This window comes from Plecotus auritus (genome assembly GCF_963455305.1).
Source record: "Plecotus auritus genome assembly, chromosome: 2".
Lineage (NCBI taxonomy): Eukaryota > Metazoa > Chordata > Mammalia > Chiroptera > Vespertilionidae > Plecotus > Plecotus auritus.
This window is the reverse complement of record NC_137771.1, coordinates 118,563,392-118,578,663: the sequence shown is the minus strand read 5'-3', so window position 1 is coordinate 118,578,663 and position 15,272 is coordinate 118,563,392. Positions and strand designations below refer to the sequence as shown.

At 37.9% G+C, this 15,272-nt stretch overlaps 1 protein-coding gene across 1 annotated transcript in view; it reads left to right on the top strand.

The window, feature by feature from the left end:
* LOC308242203 (ceruloplasmin-like) overlaps nucleotides 1-15,272 on the top strand; it is a gene marked incomplete at its 5' end in the record, with an annotated part of 69,623 nt that overhangs the window by 15,625 nt on the left and 38,726 nt on the right. Inside the window, 8 exons of the mRNA XM_080656071.1 lie at nucleotides 503-633; nucleotides 980-1,120; nucleotides 2,066-2,277; nucleotides 4,186-4,336; nucleotides 5,210-5,422; nucleotides 8,168-8,378; nucleotides 9,196-9,335; nucleotides 10,997-11,125. Of these exons, the coding sequence (XP_080512197.1) occupies nucleotides 503-633; nucleotides 980-1,120; nucleotides 2,066-2,277; nucleotides 4,186-4,336; nucleotides 5,210-5,422; nucleotides 8,168-8,378; nucleotides 9,196-9,335; nucleotides 10,997-11,125 (1,328 nt within the window). The remainder of the gene's footprint in view (nucleotides 1-502; nucleotides 634-979; nucleotides 1,121-2,065; nucleotides 2,278-4,185; nucleotides 4,337-5,209; nucleotides 5,423-8,167; nucleotides 8,379-9,195; nucleotides 9,336-10,996; nucleotides 11,126-15,272) is intronic.

Genomic DNA, 15,272 nt, shown 5'->3' with positions numbered 1-15,272 from the left:
CCACAGTGGGTGGGCAGGGACCTGGGCCAAGGGCAAGGCCCTTAAATAAATTTTATGCATCAGCCTCTAGTAGTAGAATAATAAAATAAGAATGGAATCTCTCATCTTAATATTCTCACATCTCTGCACATATTTGTTTTAAAAGCAATGTTTATTACTACCTGCCTGAAAAAAATCAGACATATGTCTTTTTAATTTTTATTCCAAAAGAAAATTTGTAGATAATAGGTAAACAGAGATTCTTATATGCCACGCACAAAAGACTAAAAAGATATCCATGGAAAATATTGACAATGGTTCTATATAGATGGTAGCATTATGAAGATTTTAATTTTTTTGTTATGTTTTTTCCTTATTTTCCAAATTTTCTACAATGAGCATAAATTACTTTTAAAAATAAATTAACAAGTACTTTAAAACAAATGTATGTAGATTCTTGCTGTCTTTTCACATGATCACTGTAAACTTAAAAGTTCTTTGTGTATCTACTTTCTCTGCACAGTAAATCTCAGATATATTTTGAACAAGGTCCAACAAGAATTGGAGGAACTTACCAAAAACTAGTTTATCGTGAATACACAGATGCTTCCTTCCAAACACAGAAGGCAAGAGAAGAACATCTTGGAATCCTTGGTAAAATTCTATTTGTAGCTTGGAAGGTAATAAGTATGTACCATTTACACAAACTCTGTGCAGTCAAAATAATATTAACCCACTCACAGTTTTATTGATTTTGGCTGTCATTTTAAAACCTCATGAAAACAATATAATCCAATTCACCCAACTTTATACTATATTCTTTTTTTCCTAAAAATCCAATAAGTTTATTATATTCATCCAAAGTGATTTTTTAAGACCCCGAATCATCTGACTCAAGGCATCATCCCCTTAGTTTGTTCTCAAACCCTTACCCAAGCAACACAACCTGACAGTTATGTTTATGAAAACCAGAGCAACTACTAACTCTTTTGGTTTCTAGGTCCTGTCATTAAGGCAGAGGTAGGAGACACCCTCAAGGTCACTTTCTATAACAATGGTCCCCTGCCTCTCAGCATTCAGCCTCATGGACTGAGTTATAGCAAAGGCAACGAGGGCTCGTACTACAAAACACCCGGAAGAAGTAAGTAGAACTTGAGGGAGGGCCAAGCAAGCCATCCTATCTAATAAAAGAGTAATATGCAAATTGACCATCAATCCAACACACAAGATGGCCGCCCCCATGTGGACACAAGATGGCTGCCACAAGATGGCCAGCAGGAGAGGGCAGTTGTGGGTGATCAGGCCTGCAGGGGAGGGCAGTTGGGGGGAACCAGGCCAGCAGGGGAGGGCAGTTAGGGGCAACCAGGCCGGCAGGGGAGTAGTTAGGCATCGATCAGGCCGGCAGGGGAGTGGTTAGGGGGTGATCAGGCTGGCAGGCAGAAGTGGTTAGGGGCAATCAGGCAGGCAGGCAGGCAAGAGGTTGGGAGCCAGCAGTCCTGGATTGTGAGAGAGACATCACTCAAGGGGTCCCAGATTGGAGAGGGTACAGGCTGGGCTGAGGGACAACCCCCCCCCCCCCCCGTACATGAATTTCATGCACTGGGCCTCTAGTACTGTAATATAATGTCAACAAAAAATTATATTTTCTCCTGAAGTTATTATGCAGCCCACTTTTCACACCTTAACAGCTCTGTGTACTTACTGTGGCAAAGTGATTCCTTTGGCCCCTTTCAATTGTTACCCCAGGTGCTGCAAGGTGAGCAAGATAAAGTTCTTTTTTAAAAAATATATTTTATTGATTTTTTTACAGAGAGGAAGGGAGAGGGATAGAGAGTTAGAAACATCGATGAGAGAGAAACATCAATCAGCTGCCTCCTGCACACCCCCCACTTGGATGTGCCTGCAACCAAGGTACATGCCCTTGACTGGAATCGAACCTGGGACCCTTCAGTCCGCAGGTTGATGCTCTATCCACTGAGCCAAACCAGTCAGGGCAAGATACAGTTCTTGCTCTCAGAGATCTCACAGTCTAGACTAGAGTACTTTGGGTAATAGATACATTTTACAAATGGTTTTTCCTTACTAGGTATCCCTCCAGCCTCCTCACATGTAAATCCTGGCACAACATTTGTCTATACCTGGCAAGTTCCAAGAGATGTGGGCCCTACCTCCACAGATTCCAACTGCCTGACCTGGTTTTACTACTCCTCAGTATATGGGAAAAAAGACACCAACAGCGGTCTTGTAGGGCCTCTCCTGGTGTGCAGAAAGGGAAGCCTTGGAAAGGATGGCAAACAGGTGAGTCAGGGGACCTCTGTCCAGGTATGCCTTGGTGAGAGTTTGCCTGAGACAGAATTGCAGAGAAAAGGCAACGGGGCTGTCCACAGCTTTCACTTCTGTGTGCTTATGTCTCCCAATTCCATCCTTTCCTCAACTCCAGACGTATATCTTCTTCTGCCCAATGAACACCCAACCTAGCATGTTCCACAAACATTTCTAATTCCAACTATTTTAACTCTTCATCTCCCTCTGTATGGCTACTACATGTCCCTCTCCCTTCTAAGTCACCCTCTTTTCCTCTATTCTGTAACATCAATCACCAAATCTACAATACCATTGCCTTATTTTAGGCACCATTATCTCTTTCTGAATTTCTTTAACCTCCTAACTCCTGTCCCCACTCTAATCCTGCTTCAATATAACTCCACACCCCTTCCTTTCAAATCTTGTTACAGCACTCTCCACACTAAAAATTACTCCATCATTTCTTGACTCAGACATCAACTCATCAGACCCTTCTGATCACTCCAGATTCCTGCCTCGCTCCCTACCATTCTGGCCTTACTGCACAATTAGCTTGTTAGTCCCTGAGTAAGGAAGGCTAAGTCACATCCCTTTGACTTTGCCTTTCTTCTCTCTATCTGGAATCATCTTTCATCGCTGTTTCATCTGCTAAAAGTGAAGACATTTTTAAAACTCATACTGAGGACTCCTTTCTGCCCTTCAGACAATATCTCCTAACTAAAGTTACTTAAAGTTCCTACAGATTGTCATAGTTCCTTATCTATGTTTTTATTAAAGCATTTACTCATGAATTTATTTTTACTGGTCTTTCTCTTCCACTAGACCGTAAGTTCCTTGAAACCATACAGGAGTTTTATTTACTTATTGTAACAACTATAGCCCCTCTGTGGCATGTGGTAGGTAGGTGCTCAATAAATGCTTAATGAATGATTTTCCTTCATTCCTCACTCACAAATGAACTAATATCCAAGTTCTTTTCTACAGTTATAATTCATGTGTAATAAAGCCTTGTAAATTCCCCAATATAATTATATGTATGATTAAATGTATATTTTATTTTAAAATGTGATTATATATTTGTATTAATTTATATAAAGTCATTTAGAAGTCTCATAATTCTTACATGTAATTTTTATCCAAAAATAGAAATATTATACATATTTAATTTATCCATAAACCCTAAAATGCAGACTTTCTAGAATTTAGAATTAAAAACATTTTATTTAACTTACTTTCTATAAAACATGCTATGAAAAGCCACTATCTGTGATTATCTGATTATGTAATTTATTTTTATAACGTTTCAGATGTAGAAATCTCTAGAGTAAGAGCTTTATATGAAAACAGCTGTAGAGATTTCTCCAACTTGTTAATTCTGATAAATCCATTCATTAGGATTCATGTCTTTATATAAAACTAGTGGCCCAGCATGCGATATTGTGTGCAGTAGGCCGCCTGCCACTTCCACAGGAGCCGGGAGCCAGTGGGAGCCGCAGTGCGCCCTTGGGAGCCGGTGGGAGAAAGCTGCGCTGCTTCCAGGGGAGCCAGAAGCAAGCCGCACTGCTTCCTCGGGAGCGGAGGCTGGAGCGAGCCACTGCTGCTCAAGGGAGCCAGGAGGGAGCCGCGCCCTTCAGGAGGCTGGAGGGAGCCGCCACCGCCACTGCGGGAGCAGGGGTGGGGAGGGGACCTAGAGGTGCTCCATGTGAACAGTCATCAATGTGATGCCATAATGGACAATTTGCATAATACCTCTTTATATATATAAATGCCTGTAAGTGGGAGGTCAATTGATCACAATTTCTAGGAATACACAAATTTCATTGTATATAAAATCTTGTATTCAGATAAATCATTGGACCATCTATACTTCATGTCTATTCTTTTTTCTATCCTCATTCGCAGAAGGGAATAGACAAAGAGTTTTACCTACTTGCCACAATATTTGATGAAAATGAAAGTCATCTCCTGGATGAAAACATTAGAACATTTACCACACAACCTGAAAATGTGGATAAAGAGGATCAAAGTTTCCATGATTCTAACTTAATGTACTGTAAGAAAACATTTAATTTACATGATAGATATATTAAGCAGTTGTTTAATTTCATTATGCCTAAGGAATTACAGATCATTTTTAAAAAATGCACATTTCATGGCCAAATGGTTGGCTAATATGTTTCATGTTAAATTTAAATATAATTTCCCAATAAAAATATTGTCTACCAAGGTTATTATGTTAAATTCAATTTACCAAATATTTACCAATGCCTTTTTGGTGTAATATATTGTTTAGTTATAACTACATGTAAAACAGAAAAGTCATGTATTTCTCTATTGACAAATTGGTGGAGTGGTTGGGTGGGGTATTTGTTGAGTTGGTTGGTTGGTAGTTTTGGAATAATGTTAGATGTAGTGGGGAAAGGATTGGTCTGGAGACTTGTGCTCTGCTCTTAACAGTTCCATTCTCTAGCTTAATGACACTGGACACTTAACTGCTCCTCTGGCCTTAGTTTTCTGAAATCTAAAAAGAAAGGATTGACTCTGGTCATCTTAATATTCTTAAATGAATAAATAGCTTTATGATTAGTTCTTTGTTGTGTTTCAAGAGATGTCAGTAGCCCTAGCCGGTTTGGCTCAGTGGATAAAGCATTGGCCTATGGACCAAAGAATCCCTGGTTTGATTCCAGTCAAGGGCTTGTCCCTCCGTTGCAGGCTTCTCCCAGGCCAGGGCCCTGGTTGGGATGCCTGCAAGAAGCAACCAATCAATGTGTTTCTCTCACATAGATATTTCTCTCTGTCTTTCCCTCTCTCTTCCACTCTCTCTAAAAATGAATGGAAAAATATCCTCGGTGAGGATTTAAAAATAAAAAAAAAAAAGGACATGTCAAATTCAATTCTCTTGTCTTTTGTCTCAAATGTCTTGCAGCCATAAATGGATACATGTATGGAAATCTGCCAGGACTGGATATGTGCTTAGGAGACAACATTTCATGGCACGTTCTTAGTGTGGGATCACAGAGTGACTTACATGGGATATACTTTTCAGGAAATACCTTCATTTCTGCAGGAGAAAGGGGGGACACTATGGCCCTGTTCCCCCACACTTCCCAGACACTTTTAATGACAACTGATTCCACAGGTAAGTGGTAAATCTTCTCCTTCAGCCAGAAACATGTTTTAAGTATGAAAAACAGTGTCATTATATGCACTGGGTATTGTTTGTACAGAATAAGAGAAATTATACAAATAGTGATTGGAAAATTGTTGCCCTTTTCCATTTAATTTATAAGAGCACTGGTATATCATCTTCCTGTACGCAAAAATCTCATTCTCTCCCAGTTTTTCTTCCTGGTTACAGGCTTGAAACAGGGGTGGGCAAACTTTTTGACTCGAGGGCCACAATGGGTTCTTAAACTGGACCGAAGGGCCGGAACAAAAGCATGGATGGAGTGTTTGTGTGAACTAATATAAATTCAAAGTAAAGGAGTGGAGGGGAGAGCAAGAGAACCCTCCGCTCTTTCGGCTCCGGGATAGAACAGCCGAATGGGCCGGATCCGGCCCGCGGGCCATAGTTTGCCCACGGCTGCTTTAAACCAACCCACACTACTCAAAAGCAGTGAAGATGTTTTGAAACATTTGACCTTGTCTTTTTTCAACTCTCTGCTGCATTTTTTACTCTCCTGTCTATTTGTTTCCCAGTACTTCCTTCTGCTTCTACCTTACCCTCCTCTCTCTGCCTCCCTCTCCTATATCTCTCCTTGCTAGCTTTGCTCTCAAGGGAGAGGTTTTGACTTCAATGAGGTTGATTGTTACTAGAAAATATTTTTAAAAAATACATCCCATATCAGAGAATTGTGGGGATCAGAGGAGCTAAGCCTCCATTCTAAAGCTAACACCCTCATTTGTAAAATAAGTATTGTAATAATTTACAACTTACAAAAAGGGATAGGCAATGATCAGATCCCATGATATACAAGAAGTAAACATGCAGTGAAGTGCTTGGAATATGTTGGACTTTAAAGAAAATGTTAGTGTCTTCTTTTATCCTGCAGATCCAACTTCACACACACACACACACAAAATCATCTATCTCGATCAAAAACTACTGGCATCAATCAAATACTGTCTACACCAGCCGTGGGCAAACTACGGCCCGCGGGCCGGATCCGGCCCGTTCGGCTGTTCTATCCTGCCCGTGGAGCTGAAAGAGCGGAGGGTTCTCTTGCTCTCCCCTCCGCTCCTTTACTTTGAATTTATATTAGTTCACACAAACACTCCATCCATGCTTTTGCTCCGGCCCTCCGGTCCAGTTTAAGAACCCATTGTGGCCCTCGAGTCAAAAAGTTTGCCCACCCCCTGGTACACAATAAACTAGTTACTCTATAAATACCATGGATTTGTATCTTAACTTTTTGTAATGCCACAGATTCATTTTACTACATTTTCTATATTCCAAAGCGTTTAATTTTGCTTTTCAAACAAACAAAATCTGTGATTAAGAACAATTAAGGGGGAGAAGAAATCTTTCTCCAACACTCTCTTCTCTGTTGCAGGCATTCACTCAGTGGCAAGTTATTGCCAGCCCAGCCCTACTCCTTATTCTCTTTTCCCCTGAACTTAAAAAAAAAAAATTTGTCTGCTCTTCATTCTCTTTCATAAACAATATCATTTCTAATAAACATGTGGAGAAACCAACTACATGTCAAGTACTGTGCTATATGAGAATCATTTTATCCTAAACAAGTTCTCTTTCCCAAACCCTCTGAATCTGAAGGTTTTTCTTCCTTGTCCATCTTCTTGAATATTACCCTCCATAAAAATTAATAACAATAATAAAAACATGTAAAGAGTTGAAAGAGAGAGCTACTATTATGAAGGTAATATTAAGCAGGGTCAGAATGTGATGGGCATAAAATTTACCAAATTAAAAGACAATCAGAATTCAGGTGGAATTCACTGTTCTGAACCAGGCTGGGTTTTTTTTGTTGTTTGTGGTGGTGGTGGTGATTTGTTTGGTCATAGTTATTCTTTGGAGTTTTTAATGTATTAAACTAAATCCTTTCTACTTCCTTTCACTCCCTCTGCCACTACCTCTATGATCTAAGCCACCATCATCTCTCATGGATGATTTTAACAGCCTCCTAACAGGTATCCTTTCTTACACCTTACCCACTCCAGTCCAGTCTCAGCACAGAGGGCCAGAGTGCCCATATGTCACTCATCAATTCAAAATTCCACAATGGCTCCTCATTTCACTAAATAAAGGCTACAGATTTTTCAGTGGCCCTCAAGGGCCCATGGGACCCAGCCCTCCTTTCCCCACCAATCTTGTCTCCTGGTACTCTCACCCTTGCTCACTCCACTCTAGGCACACAGGCCTCTTAGAAGGTCTTCAACTGCACCAATTAGGCCCTCATCATAAGGGTGTTTGTTACCTGTTTCCCCTAGATCTACTCTTCATCTCTCATAAGTCTTTGCCCAAATGCCAACCTCCCATCAAGGCCTATCTTAATCATCCATTGCTCCTTAGAGCTCACCCCACCCAGAATCCTCAATCTTCCTTACACTGTTATACTTTTTTCTTTGATGCATAGTATTTATTATCTTCCAACATACATAAATGTTATACTATGTCTACAAGACCTTGCAATATAAACTGTAAGGGCAATGATTTTTAACTGTTGTATTCATTGATGTTTCTAAAGTGCCTTGAAAATATGCCTGGCATAAAGAACATACTCAACAAATATTCATAAAATTAGTGTAAGAATGAATGAACTATCTTACAGTATTTCTTTGGGAGTTTATATCTTATAGATGACTTCACAGAGAGAAAGAGGTCTGAATGCAAAACTTTATGAATTATTTTCTTATTTACCTCTAGGAATTTTTTATGTGGTTTGTCTGACTTCACAGCACTATCAAGGAGGCATGAAACATAAATACAAAGTGAGGCAGTGTTCAGAGCCATACCCTCATCAAATGCAGTACCAAAAGGAGAAAATTTTTTATATTGCAGCTGAGGAAGTTGTGTGGGATTATTCTCCTAGCAGGACGTGGGAAAGAGAACTGCACCATTTACAAAGAAGAAAGAAGTATGGCGATAACTTCAGTCTCTAACTAGGAAGGCCTCATCCTGTAGTTTCTCACCCTTTCGTTTCACAGTGTGTGTGTGTGTGTGTGTGTGTGTGTGTGTGTGTGTGTGTGTGTGTTTTGTAAGTTTTTGTGTTTGCTATGGTATGTGTGTGTACTATGCATGTATGTGATTGGTATGTGTTTTTGGTATGTGCGTGTTTAAGATACATTCAAATTTTGAAAATTGATTTATGTATAATATCATAAATTCCAAATGACTTCAAATCTTTCTAAATATCTAAATAACTTCTTCTGTACATTGTTTCTTCTTGTATCTCTACATTGTTTCTTTTTGTCTCTCTTTCCATTTGTTGCATCCTATTTTCTTTATGGGTGCTACCATCCAACTGTATCACTTTGAGATATAATAAACATAATTCACTACATTTAACATTTGGAATCAGTCAGATTTTCCTTTTGTCTACATTCATCTCCATCTACATCTGTTCCTATGAAAACCTCAAATTAAAGACAGTAATTTTACTTTTAGTAAAATTTTATTTCTTTTGATAGTTTTCTCTCTTACTATTTATTCATTTATCAAAACTAAAATTTTATTCTGAAAATGTGTTTTAAAGTACATAATAAATATTCAACAATCTTACCAGAATGAATATATTTTTAAAAAGAAGAATTACTTTTCAAGGTACAATAGCTTGTAGATATTAATAAATTACATTATTTCAATAAGAAGTTCTTCCATATGAGAATGTGTCTAATTTAATTGTTAAATTAACTAATTTTGTGGGTTTTGTCTTTATTTTCATTTTCTCAAAGTGAAACAAACATATATTTGGATAAAATTGGGACATTTCTTGGGTCCAAATATAAGAAAGTCGTATACCGTCAATATGATGATATCACATTCACAAAGCAAACAAAAAGAAATGAAAATGAAAAGCATCTGGATATACTAGGTATAGATATACAGTAAGATTGGTTTGGGTTGTTTGCTTCTTGTCCTCAGCCACTAGAGATTGTTGCACACATTGAGAATACTGTCAACTTCCATCTTGACAGAGAAAAATGCCTATAATGCTAACTCTAATTTGTTTTACTAGAAAAAAAAGAGTGATTCAAGTATTGTTTAAAGGAAAATAGAGAGACTGCTGAAAATTAATGTGGTCGGCTTCACATTACTTGGTTTCTTGCACTCAGAATCCAAGAATTATGGATCTGGGAGAGACTTTAGATATAGCATATAGAAATAATTGCATTGAAATTAAAATGAAACCCAGAAATTCTTCTATAGTGAGCAGGGGCACTTCTTTGCTTAAATTTGCTTTTAATTTAAACACTTAAGTGTTCTGATTCAGTTTCATCTCTGTCCAAGAGTGAGGAAAATTATAGCCCTTTCTTCCAACCTTGACAGATCAGCTAAGAAACCTATACCACTGAGCACCCACATGTAACATTTTCATAAGTAACATGTCATTGTTTAGGCTTCACATGGCATTTCCATAGGTCATATGATGACTTCATATGTAAAATGGCTTTTCTATATGTTGCCTAGTATTTCCAGAACTCACATGGTATTTCCATGTGCCCAATCTTATTTGGTTCCTGCTATTTATGTATCTATCAAAGGGCATTTTTGACATGGGATCCTGAGAAGATGGATTTACATGCTGATGAAGGGAATGGTTATTGTTCTGGACTTTTGAGCTTGCCCCTTTTTGAGGGAGGGAGAAAGGGAGGTCTGTGCTATCTAGTATCCTCTGCTGGTAGGTGGTTCCTTATCTTTAGTAACAGAAGGATGTTTGTTTTCTCTAGGATTCTGGTCAAATCCAACAAGATAATAATACAATATGACTCTCTAGATCCCATTATCATTTATACAACAAAACAAAAAACACTTTATAGAAAAGGAAAAACAAGCATAGCATTTGGGAAGGAAGAATTACATGGGGGTCAAAGAGGTGTTGACTTTAGCTTTAGCCAGTGCTCACCAGGTCTCTTCAGGGCTCTGATTTCAGTAATTATTGCACAAGTTTGAAGAGAATTCTTACTGTTTAGTTCATCTCAAAATCATCTCTGTTTCAGAATTTTTAGAGCCACCAATTCAATATGCTTTCAAATAGAAAGAAGACTTATAGCAAATGTTATACCTTCATTTCTTGGCCTGGGATGAAAGAGAGAAGTAAAATTAAGGGGACTTCAGTCTATCAGAGAGAATATTACCCTGGGTCATAAAAAGGCCTTGTAGCTTCTTCCAATTTTCCACTAGGGTGAAGGGGGGAAAGAATTAAAGGCTTAAGTGATGAGGTTGGGTCAAGAAAGAAAGTGAAGTGCTCCATTTTTAAATTGTGTGTTTTTGTATGTATTAACTGATGCCCATCAAAGTAGGTTTTCTAGAGATGAAGCTTATAAAAATTCTAGATGACTAAAATTTTCCAGGCAAAAATCTAGTTTTATAAATCAGCAATGATCCACTTATTAAATGTGTTTGTGTTTTATTTGGCACATGTTAAGGAAAAGGATAAGAATAAGTTACTCTGTAAATACTTAAGAAGACAGATGACTCATAATTCAAAATAATTAGAGATTATTTACACATTTTTCTTTTTATATTTCCTAGGTCCTTTAATATTTGCCACTCCTGGTGAAAAAGTCCGGATTATCTTTAAAAATAAAGCCTCAAGGCAATATTCTATTTATGCTCATGGAGTAAAAACACAGAATTTCACTGTTGTTCCAACACAGCCAGGTAACTGCTTTAGGAGAGGGGGAAAAAAAAAAAGCCCCAAAGCTTTTATACAGGTCTATGGGACTAATGTTCCTTCTTAAATACGGGTGTAGTTCCAGATGAGAAAGATCACTGGACTAGTAAGAAGGGCCTGAAGAACTTGGGAGAGGAGTTCCTTTTGCAAATTGAGTTTACTTCCAAGGGGAAGCACCATGAGAAAAACTTTGCAGTGTATACAATTTCTCCTCTAGAGCTACCTCCCTCCCACCTCTCCATCTATCCAGCTGCCAAATATTCTTATATTCAATCTCTCCAACTCAAATGCTAAAGTAGGAGTTGAGTACAAGATGTAGTAAGTAAGGAAGGGGCAGGGATAGAGTTGAGCTGCTGAAAGGAAAGGATGAATCTCTTGTATTAATATTTCTAAGAAATCACCACTTTATTTTTTTCTTTTTATTTTTTTATTTTATTTTTAAATTTTATTTTATTGTTTAAAGTATTACAAATAGTAGTACATACATCTCCTTTTTTTCCCCTATTGACCTTCCCCTGGCCTCCCCTACCCCCTGGCCATGCCCTCACCCACCCACTCCACCCCCAGTATCTTGCGTCCATTGGTTATGCTTATATGCATGCATACAAGTCCGTCCTTTGGTTAATCTCTTACCTCTCCCCTCCCTCAACCCTCCCATTGTCCAACGTTCCCGCTGTAGTTTGACAGTCTGTTTCCTCCTTCTCTGCCTCTGTATCTATTTTTGTTCATCAGTTTATAATGATCTTTATTATCCATAAATTAGTGAGATCATGAGGTATTTTTATTTCACTGACTAGCTTATTTCACTTAGCATATTGCTCTCCAGTTCCATCCATGCTATTGCAAATGGTAAGAATTCCTTCTTTTTTACTGCAGCATAATATTCCATTGTGTAGATGTACCACAGTTTTCTAATCTATTCATCTGCTGATGGGCATTTAGGCTGTTTCCAAATCTTAGCTATTGTAAATTGTGTTGCTATGAACATAAGGGTGCATAAATGCTTTCTGACTGGTGTTTCTGTTTTCTTGGAATACATTACTAGAAGTGGTATTACTGGATCAAATGGCAGTTCCATTTTCAATTTTTGAGGAAATGCCACAGTGGCTGCACCAGTCTGCACTCCCACCAACAGTGAAGGAGAGTTCCTTTTTATCCACATCCTCTCCAGCACTTGTCATTTGTTGATTTGTTGATGATAGCCATTCTGACAAGTGTGAGATGGTACCTCATTGTTGTTTTGATTTGCATCTCTCTGATGATTAGTGACTTTGAGCATGTTTTCATATGTCTCTTGGCTTTCTTATGTGCTCTTTCTAAAAGTGTCTATTTAGGTCCTTTGTCCATTTTTTTATTGGATTGTTTATCTTCTTTTTGTTAAGTTGTATGAGTCCCCTATAAATGTTGGAGATTAAACCCTTACCAGTGATATAATTGGCAAATATGTTCTCCCATGCAGTGGGCTTTCTTGTTGTTTTGTTGATGGTTTCTTTGACTGTGCAGAAGCTTTTATTTTAATGTAGTCCCATTTGTTTATTTTCTCTTTAGTTTCCATTGCCCTAGGAGCTATATCAATAAAGATATTGCTACGACAGATGTCTGCTATTTTGCTACCTATGGCTTCTTCTAAGATTTTTATGGTTTCTTATCTTACATTTAGGTCCTTTATCCATTTTGAGTTTATTTTTGTGTATGTGTAAGTTGGTGGTCTAGTTTCATTTCTTTGCAAGTATCTGTCCAGTTTTCCCAATACCATTTATTGAAGTGATTGTCTTGATTCCATTGTATGCTCTTGCCTCCTTTGTCAAATATTAATTGAGTATAATGGCTTGGGTTGATTTCTGGATTCTCTGCTTGATTCCATTAGTCTATATGTCTGTTCTTGTGCCAGTACTAGGCAATTTTGAGAAGAGTGGCTTTGTAGTATAGCTTGATATCTGGTATTGTGATTCCTCTAACATTGTTCTTCTTTCTCAAGATTGCTGCAGCTATTCGGGTCTTTTTTTTATTTCAGATGAATTATTGGATAATTTGTTCTAGGTCTTTAAAGTATGCCATTGGTATTTTAATGGGGATTGCATTGAATTTATAAATTACTTTAGGTATAATGGACATCTTAATGATGTTGATTCTACCATTCCATGAACATGGTATATTCTTCCATTTGTTAATGGCTTCCTCTATCTCTTTTTTCAGTGTCCTGAAATTTTCTGAGTACAGGTCCTTTGTCTCCTTGGTTAAGTTTATTCCTAGGTATCTTAATTTTTTTGTTGCAATGGTAAATGGAATTGCTTTTTTAATTTCTCTTTCTGTAAGTTCATTATTGGTGTATAGAAAAGCCATAGACTTCTGGGTGTTAATTTTGTATCCTGCTATATTGTCAAATTCATTTATTAAGTCTAGTAGTTTTTTGATGGAGTATTTGGAGGTTTCTATGAACAATATTCTGTAATCTGTGAAGTAAGGACAGTTTTACTTCTTTTCCAATTTGGAAGCCTTATCTTTCTTCTTCTTGTCTGATCGCAATGGCTAGTTACAGTACTATGTCGAACAGGAATGGTGAGAGTGGGCATCCCTATCTTGTTCGTGTTCTGAGGGGAAAGGGTTTTAGTTTTTTCCCATTGAGTATGATGTTGGCTGTAGGTTTGTCATATATGGCTTTTATTATGTTGAGGTATGATCCTTCTATTCCCACCTTGCTGAGAGATTTTATCAAGAAAGGGTGTTGGATTTTGTCAAATGATTTTTCTGCATCAATGGATATGTTTATATGGTTTTTATCTCTCAGTTTGTTTATGCAGTTTATCACATTTATTGATTTGCACTTAGTGTACCATCCTTGCATCCCCGGAATAAATCCCACTTGGTCATGGTGTATGATCTTTCTGATGAAATGCTGGATTTGATTTGCTAGAATTTTGTTGAGGATTTTGGCATCTATGTTCATGAGGGATATTGGCCTGTAATTCTCTTTCTTTGTATTGTCTTTATCTGTTTTGTGGATTAGGGTAATGCTGGCTTCATAGAAAGAACGTGGAAGTGTTCCTTCCTCTTTAAGCTTTTGGAATAGTCTGAGGAAGATAGGTTTTATTTCTTCCTTGAATGTTTGGTGAAACTCCTCTGTAAAGCTGTCTGGACTAGAGCTTTTGTTTGCTGGAAGGTTTTGTATGTTTTTTATTACTGCTTCAATTTCATCAGAGTTATCAGTCTATTCAGGTTTTTTTATTAATCCTGATTGAGTTTTGGAAGATTGCATTTTTCTAGGAATATGTCCATTTCTTCTAGGGTGACCAGTTTGTTGGAGTAGAGTTGATCATAGTATTTTTAAATGATCCTCCATATTTCTGTGGGGTCTGTTGTTATTTCACCTCTTTCATTTCTGATCTTGTTTATTTGGGTCTTCTCTCTTTGCTTCCTGGTGAGCCTGGCTAGAGGTTCATCAATCTTGTTTATCTTTTCAAAGAACCAGCTCTTTGTTTCATTGATCTTTTGTATTGGTTTTCTTTTGTGGGTTTTGTTGTTGTCTTTGTTGTTGTTGTTGTTGTTGTTGTTGTTGTTGTTGTTTTGGTCTCTATGTCTTTCATTTCCGCTCTGATCTTTATTATTTCCCTCCTTCAGCTTATACCAGCCGTGGGCAAACTACGGCCCGTGGGCTGGATCCGGCCCGTTTGGCTGTTCTATCCGGCCCGCAGAGCCGAAAGAGCGGAGGGTTCTCTTGTTCTCCCCTCCGCTCCTTTACTTTGAATTTATATTAGTTCACACAAACACTCCATCCATGCTTTTGTTCCAGCCCTCCGGTCCAGTTTAAGAACCCATTGTGGCCCTCGAGTCATAAAGTTTGCCCACCCCTGGCTTATACTTAGCTTTTCTTGTTGCTCTCTTTCTAATTCTTCAAGTTGCAGATTTTGATGATTTATTACCAGTTTTTCTTGTTTTTTGAGGTAGGCCTGTAATGCTATGAACTTCCCTCTCAGAACTGATTTCACTTTGTCCCAAAGATTTTGGATTGTTGTGTTTTCATTGTCGTTTGTTTCCAGGATGTTTTTTATTTCTTCTTTGATCTCTTTGGTAACCCACTCATTGGTTAATAGTATGTTATTCAGCCTCCAACTGTTTGAATTTTGGTGATTGTTT